This window comes from Prorops nasuta, unplaced genomic scaffold (assembly GCF_024137725.1).
Source record: "Prorops nasuta isolate Cenicafe-Biocafe unplaced genomic scaffold, Cenicafe_Pnas_1.2 PNAS00038, whole genome shotgun sequence".
NCBI classification, from domain to species: Eukaryota; Metazoa; Arthropoda; class Insecta; order Hymenoptera; family Bethylidae; genus Prorops; species Prorops nasuta.
This window is the reverse complement of record NW_027116835.1, coordinates 1,716,138-1,728,671: the sequence shown is the minus strand read 5'-3', so window position 1 is coordinate 1,728,671 and position 12,534 is coordinate 1,716,138. Positions and strand designations below refer to the sequence as shown.

General features: G+C 29.4%; 2 protein-coding genes across 2 annotated transcripts; both read right to left on the bottom strand.

Moving 5' to 3' along the window:
- Nucleotides 1–19: 19 nt before the first annotated feature.
- Nucleotides 20–4,995, bottom strand: LOC136783839 (neprilysin-11-like). Its single transcript, XM_066744144.1, has 18 exons — nucleotides 4,900–4,995; nucleotides 4,729–4,799; nucleotides 4,475–4,636; nucleotides 4,320–4,403; nucleotides 4,040–4,251; nucleotides 3,749–3,946; nucleotides 3,556–3,669; nucleotides 3,324–3,465; nucleotides 3,176–3,254; nucleotides 2,994–3,084; nucleotides 1,489–1,659; nucleotides 1,296–1,396; nucleotides 1,172–1,230; nucleotides 1,027–1,078; nucleotides 885–952; nucleotides 650–789; nucleotides 307–471; nucleotides 20–230 (listed from the first exon to the last, which is right to left on the bottom strand). Exons 1-18 carry the CDS (start codon nucleotides 4,914–4,916, stop codon nucleotides 48–50), a joined length of 2,109 nt encoding a protein of 702 aa, XP_066600241.1. The 5' UTR covers nucleotides 4,917–4,995; the 3' UTR covers nucleotides 20–47.
- Nucleotides 4,996–6,463: 1,468 nt separating this feature from the next.
- On the bottom strand, nucleotides 6,464–11,024 carry LOC136783879 (protein regulator of cytokinesis 1-like). The gene is made up of 11 exons (XM_066744216.1): nucleotides 10,889–11,024; nucleotides 10,621–10,753; nucleotides 10,435–10,533; nucleotides 10,226–10,378; nucleotides 10,041–10,160; nucleotides 9,646–9,963; nucleotides 9,333–9,556; nucleotides 8,960–9,104; nucleotides 8,478–8,636; nucleotides 8,210–8,422; nucleotides 6,464–7,718 (listed from the first exon to the last, which is right to left on the bottom strand). The coding sequence occupies exons 1-11, from the start codon at nucleotides 10,903–10,905 to the stop codon at nucleotides 7,359–7,361; spliced, it is 1,941 nt and encodes a 646-aa protein (XP_066600313.1). The 5' UTR covers nucleotides 10,906–11,024; the 3' UTR covers nucleotides 6,464–7,358.
- Nucleotides 11,025–12,534: the final 1,510 nt, after the last annotated feature.

Below are 12,534 nucleotides of genomic sequence, written 5' to 3'. Positions count from 1 at the left end.
ACACACTGGCAAATATTAAAAGTATACTTTATAATAATCATTTAAAATTAGTTACCAAAGATTGAACATTTTTTAGTTGAAATCATAGGTGACCCATCAGGGCAGTTAAAAACTGTAGCAAAGTCTGCATTATTTTCAATAGTTCCTCTAATTCTAAGAATACCAGGAGGGTGTGGGTCCGTCTTTGCAAGATACTCTACCATATGTGGCTTTACATTTTCGCATAACCACTATAAAAGAAATATTTAATTATCATATAAGACCTCTTATTTAACACTGTCAAAAACAAATAATGTTAATACTTACATTGCCATATTGCATGAAAAATAATTGTTCCGAGGTATATTTTTCCAATCCTTTTACTCTTACTTCCTTACCTGATTTTGTCTGTTCATTTTTGAAAGCTGCAAATGCAGCCTGTAGGCCAATCTGATCGGCAATATTTTCTATCGATGTCAGATTTCCATTTATCTAAAAAAATTAAACATATTTACTGTTAACGCTATAATTAAATTGTAAAAGTATGAGAAATTTTAAACTTTGCAGCGATTTGACAGTTTCATTTATTTCGAGACAATGTTTATGCTACTTATGAAATAATGCACACTTTTTAACTATTTAAAATATAAATACATTTACAATCACTTACTGAAAGCAGGTCATTGTTAGGGCTCAAAAATTGATAAGCATTATATTGATCAATAAAACATTTAGCTTGGATATTATAATGATCAATTATTTCTTGCGACCACCAAGTTACAGCACTTCCAGTTTTATCATATAGCCTACCTATAATTAATTTTAATTTTTATTTTAACCAATATTAGACGTATCCTATTCCTATCATTCAGTTTACTTATTCAAATGCATATTTGCATGCTTACCGTTAGTATCAAACCCATGAGAAAGCTCATGAGCTGCTAAGAAACCAATCACAGGATAATTCAGGGCACTGGTAAAAATAAAACTATTTGTGAAAATAAAATATAAAAGAAAGCATTTCTCTGAATTATAAAATTTACTTACTCTGGCCTGTCTATATCATACAAAGGACTTTCCAAATAAGCAGCTGGTATAACTGTAACATTGAAACTTTATTTATACTAAAAATCTTTTAATAAGCATAAATATTAGTAATATAATTATAAAATTAAATTTTTTTGATAGCTACTTATACTATTAGATGCATCAACATGGCCTGCTACAACAGCAGTTGGTTCCAATGGCCATCTAAAATTGTTAAACGTTTCAAATATTGAAGATATTCTCTACAATTATAGTTAAGCTTCTCTTACTTCATTCTATCGAATAATTGGCGAAGATTTAATCTTTCTTTACGAGAATTAATTTTCAGCAACTTTATAACGCTGTCCAAATAATTGCTCCCTAGCTCATACTAGAAATATTAATAATATAAATTTCTAAAACTTTATAGTCGGCTATAAAAAATTAAAGCCACTTTGATGTTTGCAAAAGAGACATATTTACATAAGTATAGTAGTTGTCAATGTCATCTGCAGTATTGTAAGGATTACCGATTTGCATCAAAGTAGCCTGTACCTTTTCAATGCACTTTATCTTGGTTTCTATATCCATCCACTGTGTTCTTGAAATCAGTGTATAAATTTGTATTTTAATCTCACTAATCATATTAACCGCCTAAGAAAGGAATATTAAATAACATATTATATTATATTAGCCCACGAAGGCCTATTGGAACATTTTATTCATCATTTAAATCAAAATTTTCTAAATGGTATCAATATATTTGTGTCTAACATTTTTTTTACAAATGAAATTTTTAGATTATTAATTGCTCTTGCCAACGATGACACTGAAATAAAAGAAAGTTATTTTTTATTATTTAATAGTGTGGTTAACGTGTGAAAAACACCAAAAGTGGAAAAAAATGTTTTTCTTCGACTTCTTTTTTTATTCACTTACCATTATGAAATTAGCTTAAAAACGTTGTTAAAAGTGTCCTCGGTATCTTAGCTTCAAACAAACGTTTTGAGTAATATAAATGTGTTTTGGATGATCCAAAATGGTATACGAATGAAAAAGTTTGCTCAAAAACTTATGAGCATTCTAAATAAAAAAATAAGAGTTTTTTGGCAAAAAATTTTTAATAGTGGAAAGCTGTTACAATTCATCGAATAATACATTAGAATTTTTTTAAACTTAATTAAGACATATTTAATTTTTTCTAATACAATCTTTTTTAAATTTTTAAAAAATTTATCAAAAAGTCAAAAGTTTATTCCTTTTTTTGATGAATTCTAAGCATTTTTTATTGAGAACAATTTTTTGTCAAAGAAAGTATTCTAGAGTTAAAAAACCTGAAATGCAAAAATGTCTATTTTATACACTTAATTCCGTCAACTCAACAATATTAACTTTTAAGAAAAATTGTTTCGAATAAATAATGCTTAGAATTGATCAAAGAAAATAATATAGATTTTTCAGAATTGTTGTGAAATGTTTTGTAACTTTTTAAAAGTCCCAGGTATTGCTTGGTAAATTTTAACAACTTTTTATTATTGTAACTTTTTTGCTAAAACTCTTTTTTTTTTAGTTAGAGTATTCCAAAGTTTTTCAGTAAAATTTTTTATTCCAAATGCCATTTTGGATCATCCAAAACACAAATTACATCAGTCAATACGTTTTTTTGCAGCTAAGATATCAAGGGCACTTTTAGCAGCATTATTAAGCTGATTTTATAAAGGAAAGTGAATAAAAAAGAATAAGTTGATACAAAACGTTTCTTTTGCTTTTGGTGTTTTTCACACCTTACCCTTAATTTTGAGTATTAAAAAATAACTTTCCAATTTTAGATATTGACATTGGAAAGAGCGATTCAAAATGATAAATTTCATGAGTTCAAAAATATTTAGACTCAAATCTATACTATTAATCTAGAAAGCTTTAAAAAATGGTGAATGAAGTGTTCGTGAGAGAGCGGTAACAGATTAATTTCTAATAGTAATAATTACCTTCCTTCTAGTTTCAGAATTGAAGTAACGGTGTATGTACTCGTAAGAAATTGCTTTGCTTAAGTTTGGATGATCCAAGCATTCGATATTCCTAATTTGTACAAATTTAAATAATCAATAAACTTCCAAATTTGTTTTGTAAAAAGTAATGTAATATATAAAAATATAATTGCAAAAATTACTTTTCATCTTGAATTATAGGTTTTTCGAAATCAGTATAACGAAGCAAGGTACGTATAAGACTCCACACGACGTAATTTGCTATAATAGTGAAGAACTAGTGTTAAAAGAATTGCTTATTTTCTATTAGAATATTACAATATTATTTACCAGTGGTACGCGCAGGTGTTTTTGTCAAAAGCCCTGGCAATTTTTTATAGAAATCTGGATTTTTTATAGCTATCTTCTCAGAATCATTAATTACATAACCAGAGTCTCCATATTCAAGACGAAGTACCTCTAGCCAATCGATCTAAAGCATAATTGATATTTATGACAAATATTAATGTCAATAAAGTAACAATAAAAAATAATTGTTTATTATTGAAAGTTAAGAAAATACTTTAGCCGCTGGATGGCTACCACCGTTATCATCATATAGTTTCTGAAATTCCTTAATTGTCATTACATTATATATTTTGAATGCGTCATATGCATCCTCGGGGGGAGATGTGAACTACAAATGGCATAAAATTAAATTAAAAAAGAATAGTAATTTTGATTCATCAATTTTCTCTTGAAATGTTTCAATTTACACTTGCTAGCTCTATGTCAAAATTTAACAATTTGTCAATTTCATTCCTAAGCTCATTCTCATTGATAGATATATTTTCAGCTTTGTTAAGATACTGCACAACGAGATAAATATATTGTTCGTTATAATTATAATTTGTCTCATCAGAGGGGCCTCCTCTTTTGAATTCTCGCGATAGTATTATTGAAGGATCACCTAGCTGCAAAACCAAATTGTTTTATCAAATTGTTAATGAATTTTAATTTAATATTAATTCCATACAAAAATGACATTTCTAAGAAGTGAATAATACCGTTGTTATGTACTTTGTTGGCGTTATCAAGTCTGTCTCAACAGTTAAAGTGTAGAAAGCTTTCGGTTCTAAAATGTCAAATGTATTAAGATGATACGACTGCCAGGAGTTGATATTTGCATATTTTGGATCGTTAAGTCGATATAATAACGGGAAGCCAGTTTTATATAATTGACCAAGAAGTGGATATGCTCCACGGTCCTGAAGAGCCACTATAATTAGAAACTATTTGCATTACCGTTCTTTTTATACTATATTGCAAATGACTATTTATGCCCACCTATATCTGTGCACATACTGTATAGAGATTTCGCTGTTCTTAAAACTCTAGGACTATAAGTTCTAACTGGTTTCGTTAAGATATCTACAGAAAAATGTTTATTTTTTAATTTTGTATACGTATTCTAAAATTTAGCGACATTTAATTATACGTACCTTTAATACGTTGCTGAGCCTTTAATTTTAATTTAATGTCCAAATCTATTTTAAAGTTATTAAAAGGAATAGGATTGTTCGCATTCCATTTACCACATATAAAACCATGGAAATCGTCGCAAGGATTCACGGAAGAATTCATTCCTAGATTTATTGATTCGACTAGATAGGAATATATTGTTTAACAATTATTACAAAATATATATTGCACCTATTAGAACTGGAAAAATTGCTTAAACAGCACGATTACTTACCAATATCTCTACAAGAAGGAGTATCGCATAGCTCATAGGCTCCTATGTCCACCAAAATATTTATGAAGAACCTAATAAATTAAAAAAAAAACGTCTAAATTGAATTATTTTTCCACTTTATTTTACTGAAAAGTATTTATTATTATAATATTATTAAATTAATTAACGTACAAAAAATGGTAAATCATTTTTACTCCCTTAAAGGCAAAATTCAGTTCACCACAAATTTGCAACAGAGTAAGTTTTACGTAGAATGTTATTCGATTATATACATATATTTATCAATAAGTCATAAATAATGTTAAAGTTTTTATTACGAAATTTATTTGTGTAGCCGTATTAATATTTAAAGCATAAATAGTGTTTCCTATATAAATAAACAACATATTTGGTTTTACATTTAAATATAATAATATAGACATTCCAAATGAAATAGAAACTAGCGCACGAAAATATAAAATTTTACTGAGTAGAAGAGAAACGGTAAATATAGTAACTTTGAGAATAAAAATAACATAATTTGTTGAGATACAAAACAAATAACATTTATCTACGTTCCTTAAAATCTTACTGATTATTTTTATAGTGGTTTCCCCAGGTAGCCTAATCCAATTTAATATTCTAATTTAACACCACATGAACCATACAACTCATTTTGACTGCTTTTTAATTTCGTCTATAAAACAATTATATCATTATAAATAGACTTTTTATAAATGATATTTGATCTCATTCTAAAAAAAAAAACAAGTCATTTACCGCAAGATGGTAGGAACGGATAGCTGCAAAGAAATTTCTAACAATGGCATTTTGCAAATAATGGAAGAGTTGTTTTTACTAACAATTGACTTATTTGCAGCGCACTTGAACTCATTTTACTGTAAAAACGCATGTTTTTTACGGTCAAATATTCCAAACGCAGCATAAATACGACAGATATTATTTTTATTAATTACAGCAAACCATAAGTTCAATTAATTAAAAGCTGTCGTATTTCCATCATGTTTAGACTTGTTTTAATCGTCATATAATATTTGCAATTCATTAATAATTTTTTTGAATATATTTCATTGAAGCCGTAAGAATGTTGGTTTTCATTAATCAATCAAGCATAATTATTGTAAAGCAAGGACTGATAAAATTTTATTTTATTTGTTATCGTATTCATTTTAATGTTATTACTTTTATTCGTTATTATAAGTCGTAATATTAACGAGATGCTAGGAGTACTCACATTAAAAAAGAATCCCAAGAGAATAAAAGCATATACTAATAAGCCATGTTGTTGTGTTCCCAGGTATGACGGATAGTTGGATTAGCAGAAAATACCATGACCTTGCAAGGCCGCGGTGCCAATGAATTGCTTGGTTAAGCAATCACGGGATCAGAAGGTCATGATATTTTGAAACTAAATAACTTGATTGGTTAAAATGTACATACTAAATTTTAGGGGTTAAAAACGAACAAATATTTTTCTTACAGCGTTATGGGGTGTACAAGGTTAAGGAGTAGTAGGGCTTACGAGTTATAAAATTTAAGAAAAAAATGGTTATCAGGTTTTTTATATTGAAGGATTAAAAGATAAAAATTTCAAGGGATTATTTGGTGTTTGGGTCTTATTCTGAGGTTCTAAATATCCTTGACATGACACAGGATTAAATGGACCTCGAATTAAAGATGCAACGAGAGAGAGAGAGAGAGAGACCACAAAAACAAAGTAGACGTTCTTGCCAGACAGCGCATTTTATTTTATTTTTTTTTTGTAGAGCTGTATAATCAAAAGATATAAAAATATAATACTTAGATATATATAAACATATACTGAATACTGTTGCGTAAACATAAAAAATATAATCTTAAATTTATGAACTGCATACATAAAGATTGGTTTTATTTGCTGAAACATTCAACTTTCATATACAGAGTGAGTTTTTTTTAGTATTCATCTTAAATAAATGGAAAATAGCTTTAAATATTGAATTTTTCCAAGATATCTTAAATTTGGCTTTGAGAGGGACATTAAATAACCATACAAAAATATTCTAGGTGGAGGAACAGAAATTATGAATGTCACCTTGAGTTTTTTAAACGGAGTCATATATTTTTTATTGTATGTTCTTGTTGCTTATTTCAGCTTTCCAAAACTCTATATTAATTTTTTACTTGAACAAACTGTTCACTAGATATTCTGAATTGAAATTATAGGTAGATAAGTGATTAAGCATGTGAATACGCAGCAACCATGCACACTACTTTAGTCAAACCAAACATATGTGCAATTACAAATCAAAATATCTAATGAACCAGTGAATGGAAGTATCAGTCAATATAATATTTTGAAAAGCTGTTGAGAGAAGCTACAAAAAGGTATAACCAAATTTATGGGGTTCCTTGCAAATAAATCAAAGTGGCCTTTGTAATTTCTATATTCCGCCACCTAGAATATTTTTCATGTGATAATTTAATGTCCTCCTCGAATCAAAAATTGACGTGTCTTTGGAAATTTCAATATTTGTTGTTGACTTTTATTCACTCAGAGTGGATACTGATAAAAAAATCACCCGGTATACATATAAATAGGTGTAGTTGCTATTTCTTGAAAGTGTCAAGACATAAAATTGCGAATAAAACTAAAAATTTAAAACATGAGGACAGGGGGCAGTCGCTAGATTTGGTGTATCTAGTTTAGGACTTGGAGGTGTTCTTGGAATGGAAAATATTGTGTTTGGCGTTGTATTATATGATAGTACTGGAGTTACATTTCTTCGCGTTGGTTTTAGAGGAATATCTCCTGGCGTCCTGATATTATGCAACGTCGAATTCCTTAGAACTTCAGTCTTTTTTAAAGAACTTCGTAGTTCATCTCTAGCTTGAAGCTGCTGTTGAAAATCTCCATATGTGGTATTTGTCTCATGTTCAGAATTCGAACATGATTCATCAGAATTAACCTTATTAGTTTTATTAGATATATTGAGAAATCGACGAGAAGCCTTTAAACGATAATGGTTTTACGTCACATATTCATATCATGTCTACATTAATTTACGAGATCTCTCACGTCTGCTTTACCGACACTACAAGTTAATAAACAATTAGTTTAATAAAATTTAAATGCGAAGCAAATTGAACAAACGGGCGTCTTTAGGACAAGGTGGCAGTCCTAATGAGTAAAACGAGCTTAAAAACACGCAAATCGGATGAAAAATAACTGTACCATTGTCCCTCGTTCTTGAATAGAGGTAACTTTTGGTTATTTCCACCTTAAGAATGCCGAATAGTGGTACAGCATTATTTTTCATCCGATTTGATTGTTTTTAAACCCGTTTGACTCGTTAGGAACGGCACTCTCTTCTAAAGATGCCCGTTTGTTCAATTTAATTCGCATTTGAATTTTATTAAATTAATTGTTTATCGACTTGTACTGTCGGTAAAGCTGGCGTGAGGGATCCCGTTAATAAGATATAAATAATGAAAAACTTACTCTCTTGCTTCTTCTGGCTCTAGAATTGATAAGCAATGCTGGCCGTTTACTTTCACTACTCAAGTTTCTACGCTTTCCTGTCTGACTAGTCGAAGGAGTGATTAATTTACGTTTTGACGAGCCTGTGGTAATTCGAATTGCGGTGATTTGACCGGGAGTTCTTCGGGATATACTCATTGGAGGCTTTTTAGCACTTTTTTCTCTTGCTTCTTCCTAAATATTAAAGAAATGAGTAGTTTTTATTTAAATGATAAATGTAGTAACTTACCCTTGTTCTTTTTTTATTTTCCTTTTCTAAATTGTGAGCATCCCAACAGTCTTGCAAGTAGTCATCAAATTTATGTCCTTTAATAAAAAATGGTTCTCCATTTTTTATTTCATAGTCTTGAATCAATTTACGCAGCTCGTCTTCAATTTTTGGTAATTTCTAAGCAGTAAAAGTAACTTTAGTACTATTTAAAGTCATTATGACTTATATATAAGGTGCTTTCCTTTTACACGAAATCTCAGTTATGTGACTCAGTTGAGTACAGTTTATGTTAAACTGTATGCAAATGAGTCGATCAGACTCACTTTAGGTGTAAAAGGAAAGAAATGATAGTCTTTTAAAAAAACGGGAGTTCAAGGGTCCCCCACTTTCTCTTGCACTTATCGGTATAGGGAATGAAGGTCATGAAGGGCTCCCAATTCTCGCATATTTGCAATAATACTTATTATACTATTATTTATAAACGCCTGTCAGCGAAATACCTTGTTTATTAATTTTCGTTCCTTCTCTTCAGCCAACAGCTGACCACCTCTATTATGGAAACGATCAGGATCATTGGCCCGCTGCTCAAGCTCTTTCATTTTTAACAAAAGAGTATCTCGATCATTCAGTAAATCAAATATTGCTCTGTAAAATATCATACATTGTTTTTAAATTGTTTATAATCACTTTGTAGTCTAAGTGTTGGAACCCTTAGATCTGAACTCATACACTATGGAAAATTGATTAATTAATATTTCAGCTACACTCATTCTGTACACTCTAAATAAAATTAATGTAATACACAACAGCACTAAGATAACAATACATTTTCTTATAGTACATAATCATAATTTATATCTATTTATAGATTACCTATTATTATTATAATATCTTTGTAAGCGTTCTGCTTCTAATTCATGTATTTTTAACAAATCATCAGTAAATATGCACATCTGAAATGGTACAAACTCTTTCCTGTGTTCTTCACCAAACCTACAAAGCTCCCACAGTCTCATCAACTCTTCTCGTATTTTCCCTATGTACTTACTTATGTTTTCTCGTCGTTTTTCCTTACAGCGTATTAATTCTGCATTCAGCTAAAAAACAATGTTTTTTATAATTACACTGTTAAAAAATATTTTAACAAACCTTATTTAAATATGAAGCCATAATTCCATTAACTTACAGCTGTTAATGTAACACGACTGTAATCAGAATAGTTTCTTAAAAATATTTGCCATATTTCTTCAGGCTCTTCAAGACTACTCCAGAGTGCCTTTAACTCTTGTCTCATATTATCTGCAGATTGCCTGGCTTCTTCAACTCGATCATTTAGTGTCTTTAATAACACTCTAAGTCTATCCAAATTATTAGTACTTAAGATAATATCATCAAAATTATTATAAATCATTTCTTCAAATTCATTGGATGGCAAGATCCCCAAATCATTCATGATTTTTATCACAGATTTTATCATATTATTAAATATACTTTCTCTTTTATTCTAAATGTATAAAAAATGTTTCATTATAATAGAATATTTCAATAGTTAAAATGAAATGTTACTTATTAATTTATTACCTTTTCTTCTTCCTTTTGATCAATATATAATAGAAAGTTTTCTAACTCCTCTTGCGTTGGTAATTCTGTGGGTGCTACCATTAATGGTTCTATACCAAGGCTTTTGCAAATATTACTTTCCTACCAATATAAGTAATAATTATTAGACACTTTATCTTATTCATTTTATTCATCTTGTAAATTACCTTTCTTATTAATTCTTTAAAGTATTGCAGTTTTATTTCTTTTTCCTCTTTTAAAGCTTCTATACGTTCTTGTAGTTCTTTTTCCGCTTGACAAAGAGGCAAGTTTGAACATTTTTCAATGGCTTTGTCCACAGATGGATCTATACCAAGCTCCTACAATGATTATATAAATTTGATTCAATATTAAGTAAATTATTTAAATTTAATACCTTAGATAATTGATAGATTTCTTTCATGTATTTGTCCATAGATGTAAACAATGCATCTTCACGATTCTCAAATTCCCTCAACATATCAACAGTCAAGTCCTGAAAATAAAATTAAAATAAACTTTGATCATGAACAATCTAAATATTCAAATAAAAAATTCTTTCTTTCTTTTTATTAATATTAACCTTTAGATGATCTTTCGCTTGCTGCCGATATTCAGCTTTTGTTACCTCATCGTATCCTATTTTATTCCATATAACATCTAGTTTAGAAGCACATCTATGCCACTCTGACAAAAACTCTTCTAACAAGGGTTTCCTGTAAAGGGTATAATTTCACTTCTAAAGCGCATAAAAAGCATTGTGTTCTTTTAATTAACGAAAACAATATAGCGTTAGAAAAATCACAACAAACGCTGCAAAAAAAAATTCTCAATATTCATATTTTACTTACCACTTTTCATTTTCCATAATAATGAACTTGAACCATGAAGCATGATACGTTTAAAAATCAACTTTTCGAATTTGTGGACGCTTTCGAGAAGTCAGCTGATTCGCAACCGATGCCAACTGATTAAATTATAAAAAAAAAGACCCTAGATCAAAATTAAGTACTGGAGACTTCCATAGTTCCAGAATTTCAATCATTAGTAGATTCTATAGAATTCTAGTTTTATAAAATAAAATTAGTTTCGTGTTGAATAATTTCCACTCTCTTTTATAATAAAATAATCCTAAGTGGTATATAGAGACCGTGCACACTAGCTCAATGACAGTGAGATAAGAATGTATATTGGTGTATATGCATACTTTCAACGCAAACTATCGGTCAATTTTCGCAGTTTTTGAGTGTATTTTTGAGTGTAATTTATTTATACGTATACAGTTATACATTGACACTTCGCTATCATTGTGTTGATGTGCACGGTCTCTATAGGGCGGGAGACATGAACCCTACTTTGCGTTTTCGTAGGTGTCGTAGTACCCGATTTGGAAATTTTAATAGGAAATCATTGATTAAACTTTAAGGTAAATTTTGGATATGGGTATTTGCATTCGCTGTAAGAGATATATACACGATTTCGCGTGTGTGGGTGTGTAGACTTAACCAAAAAAAATAACCAAAAATTTAATTGTACCCATTGCAAAATTATAAAAATGAATAAAAAGTAATTTTTCTCCAAACATATCTTATTAATAACTCATTTGTATATCAAATTTCATTTGTATTATTTACATTTTCGATTTGTATTAGTACGGTGAAGTCTCCTACCTCTCTGGGAGGTTTGAGCCATTTTATAGTTTTTATAACAATAAATGCCAAACTTTTCTTGATCAATGAATATAAACCTACAGATTTCTTGTATTTATCAATAATCCAAGCTATCTTTAGCCACCCCTTTCATCTCTCTATATTGCTTTGTTAAAGAAATATATTAATTTTGGTGAAAAGTGGCTCACCTCTCACTGACTCCCTCTATTTTATTTAGCATTGATTACAAAGTATTATGAGAAAATTAAAATAATAATCTTACAGTTAACGTAAATTTAGAAAAAAAGTAACCGATTTTTTTCGAAATAAAATATCACCATTATATAAGAGATTTTCATATGATAAATTTTAGATTTTTAATCACAAAGGAAAACTCATCCAATTGTTTAATTAAGGCATTGCGATTTTGTGGTTTGATGTTGTTTTGAAGTTGGACTCTTGTCATTCGCATGTGTTTATTATGAAATGCTTAACCTTGTAATTAAATCTAGTTTGAGATGGTTTGATATCGAAGTGAGATGAACGAGAGAGACAGTGGAAGAAAAATTGGTCAATAAATTCTAGCGGAACGAAACAGAGAGAGAAACAGACGGACAACAAGGACACAGCACCGACGACGTTTCCAGGAAACTCACAAACTCAGTTGCTATCACGGAATGACTCATACTTAGAAGAATACAAAATTTATCTTGTCGAAAATAAACTTTATTCGAATCCAAAAAAGATCATTCTTTCGTTAAACCTACCTGCTGTAATTCTTAAAAACACAAATTTCTAACTAAACGCTATGCTAATTTTTTTAAATTTCTTCGTGAAAACTTCTTTAA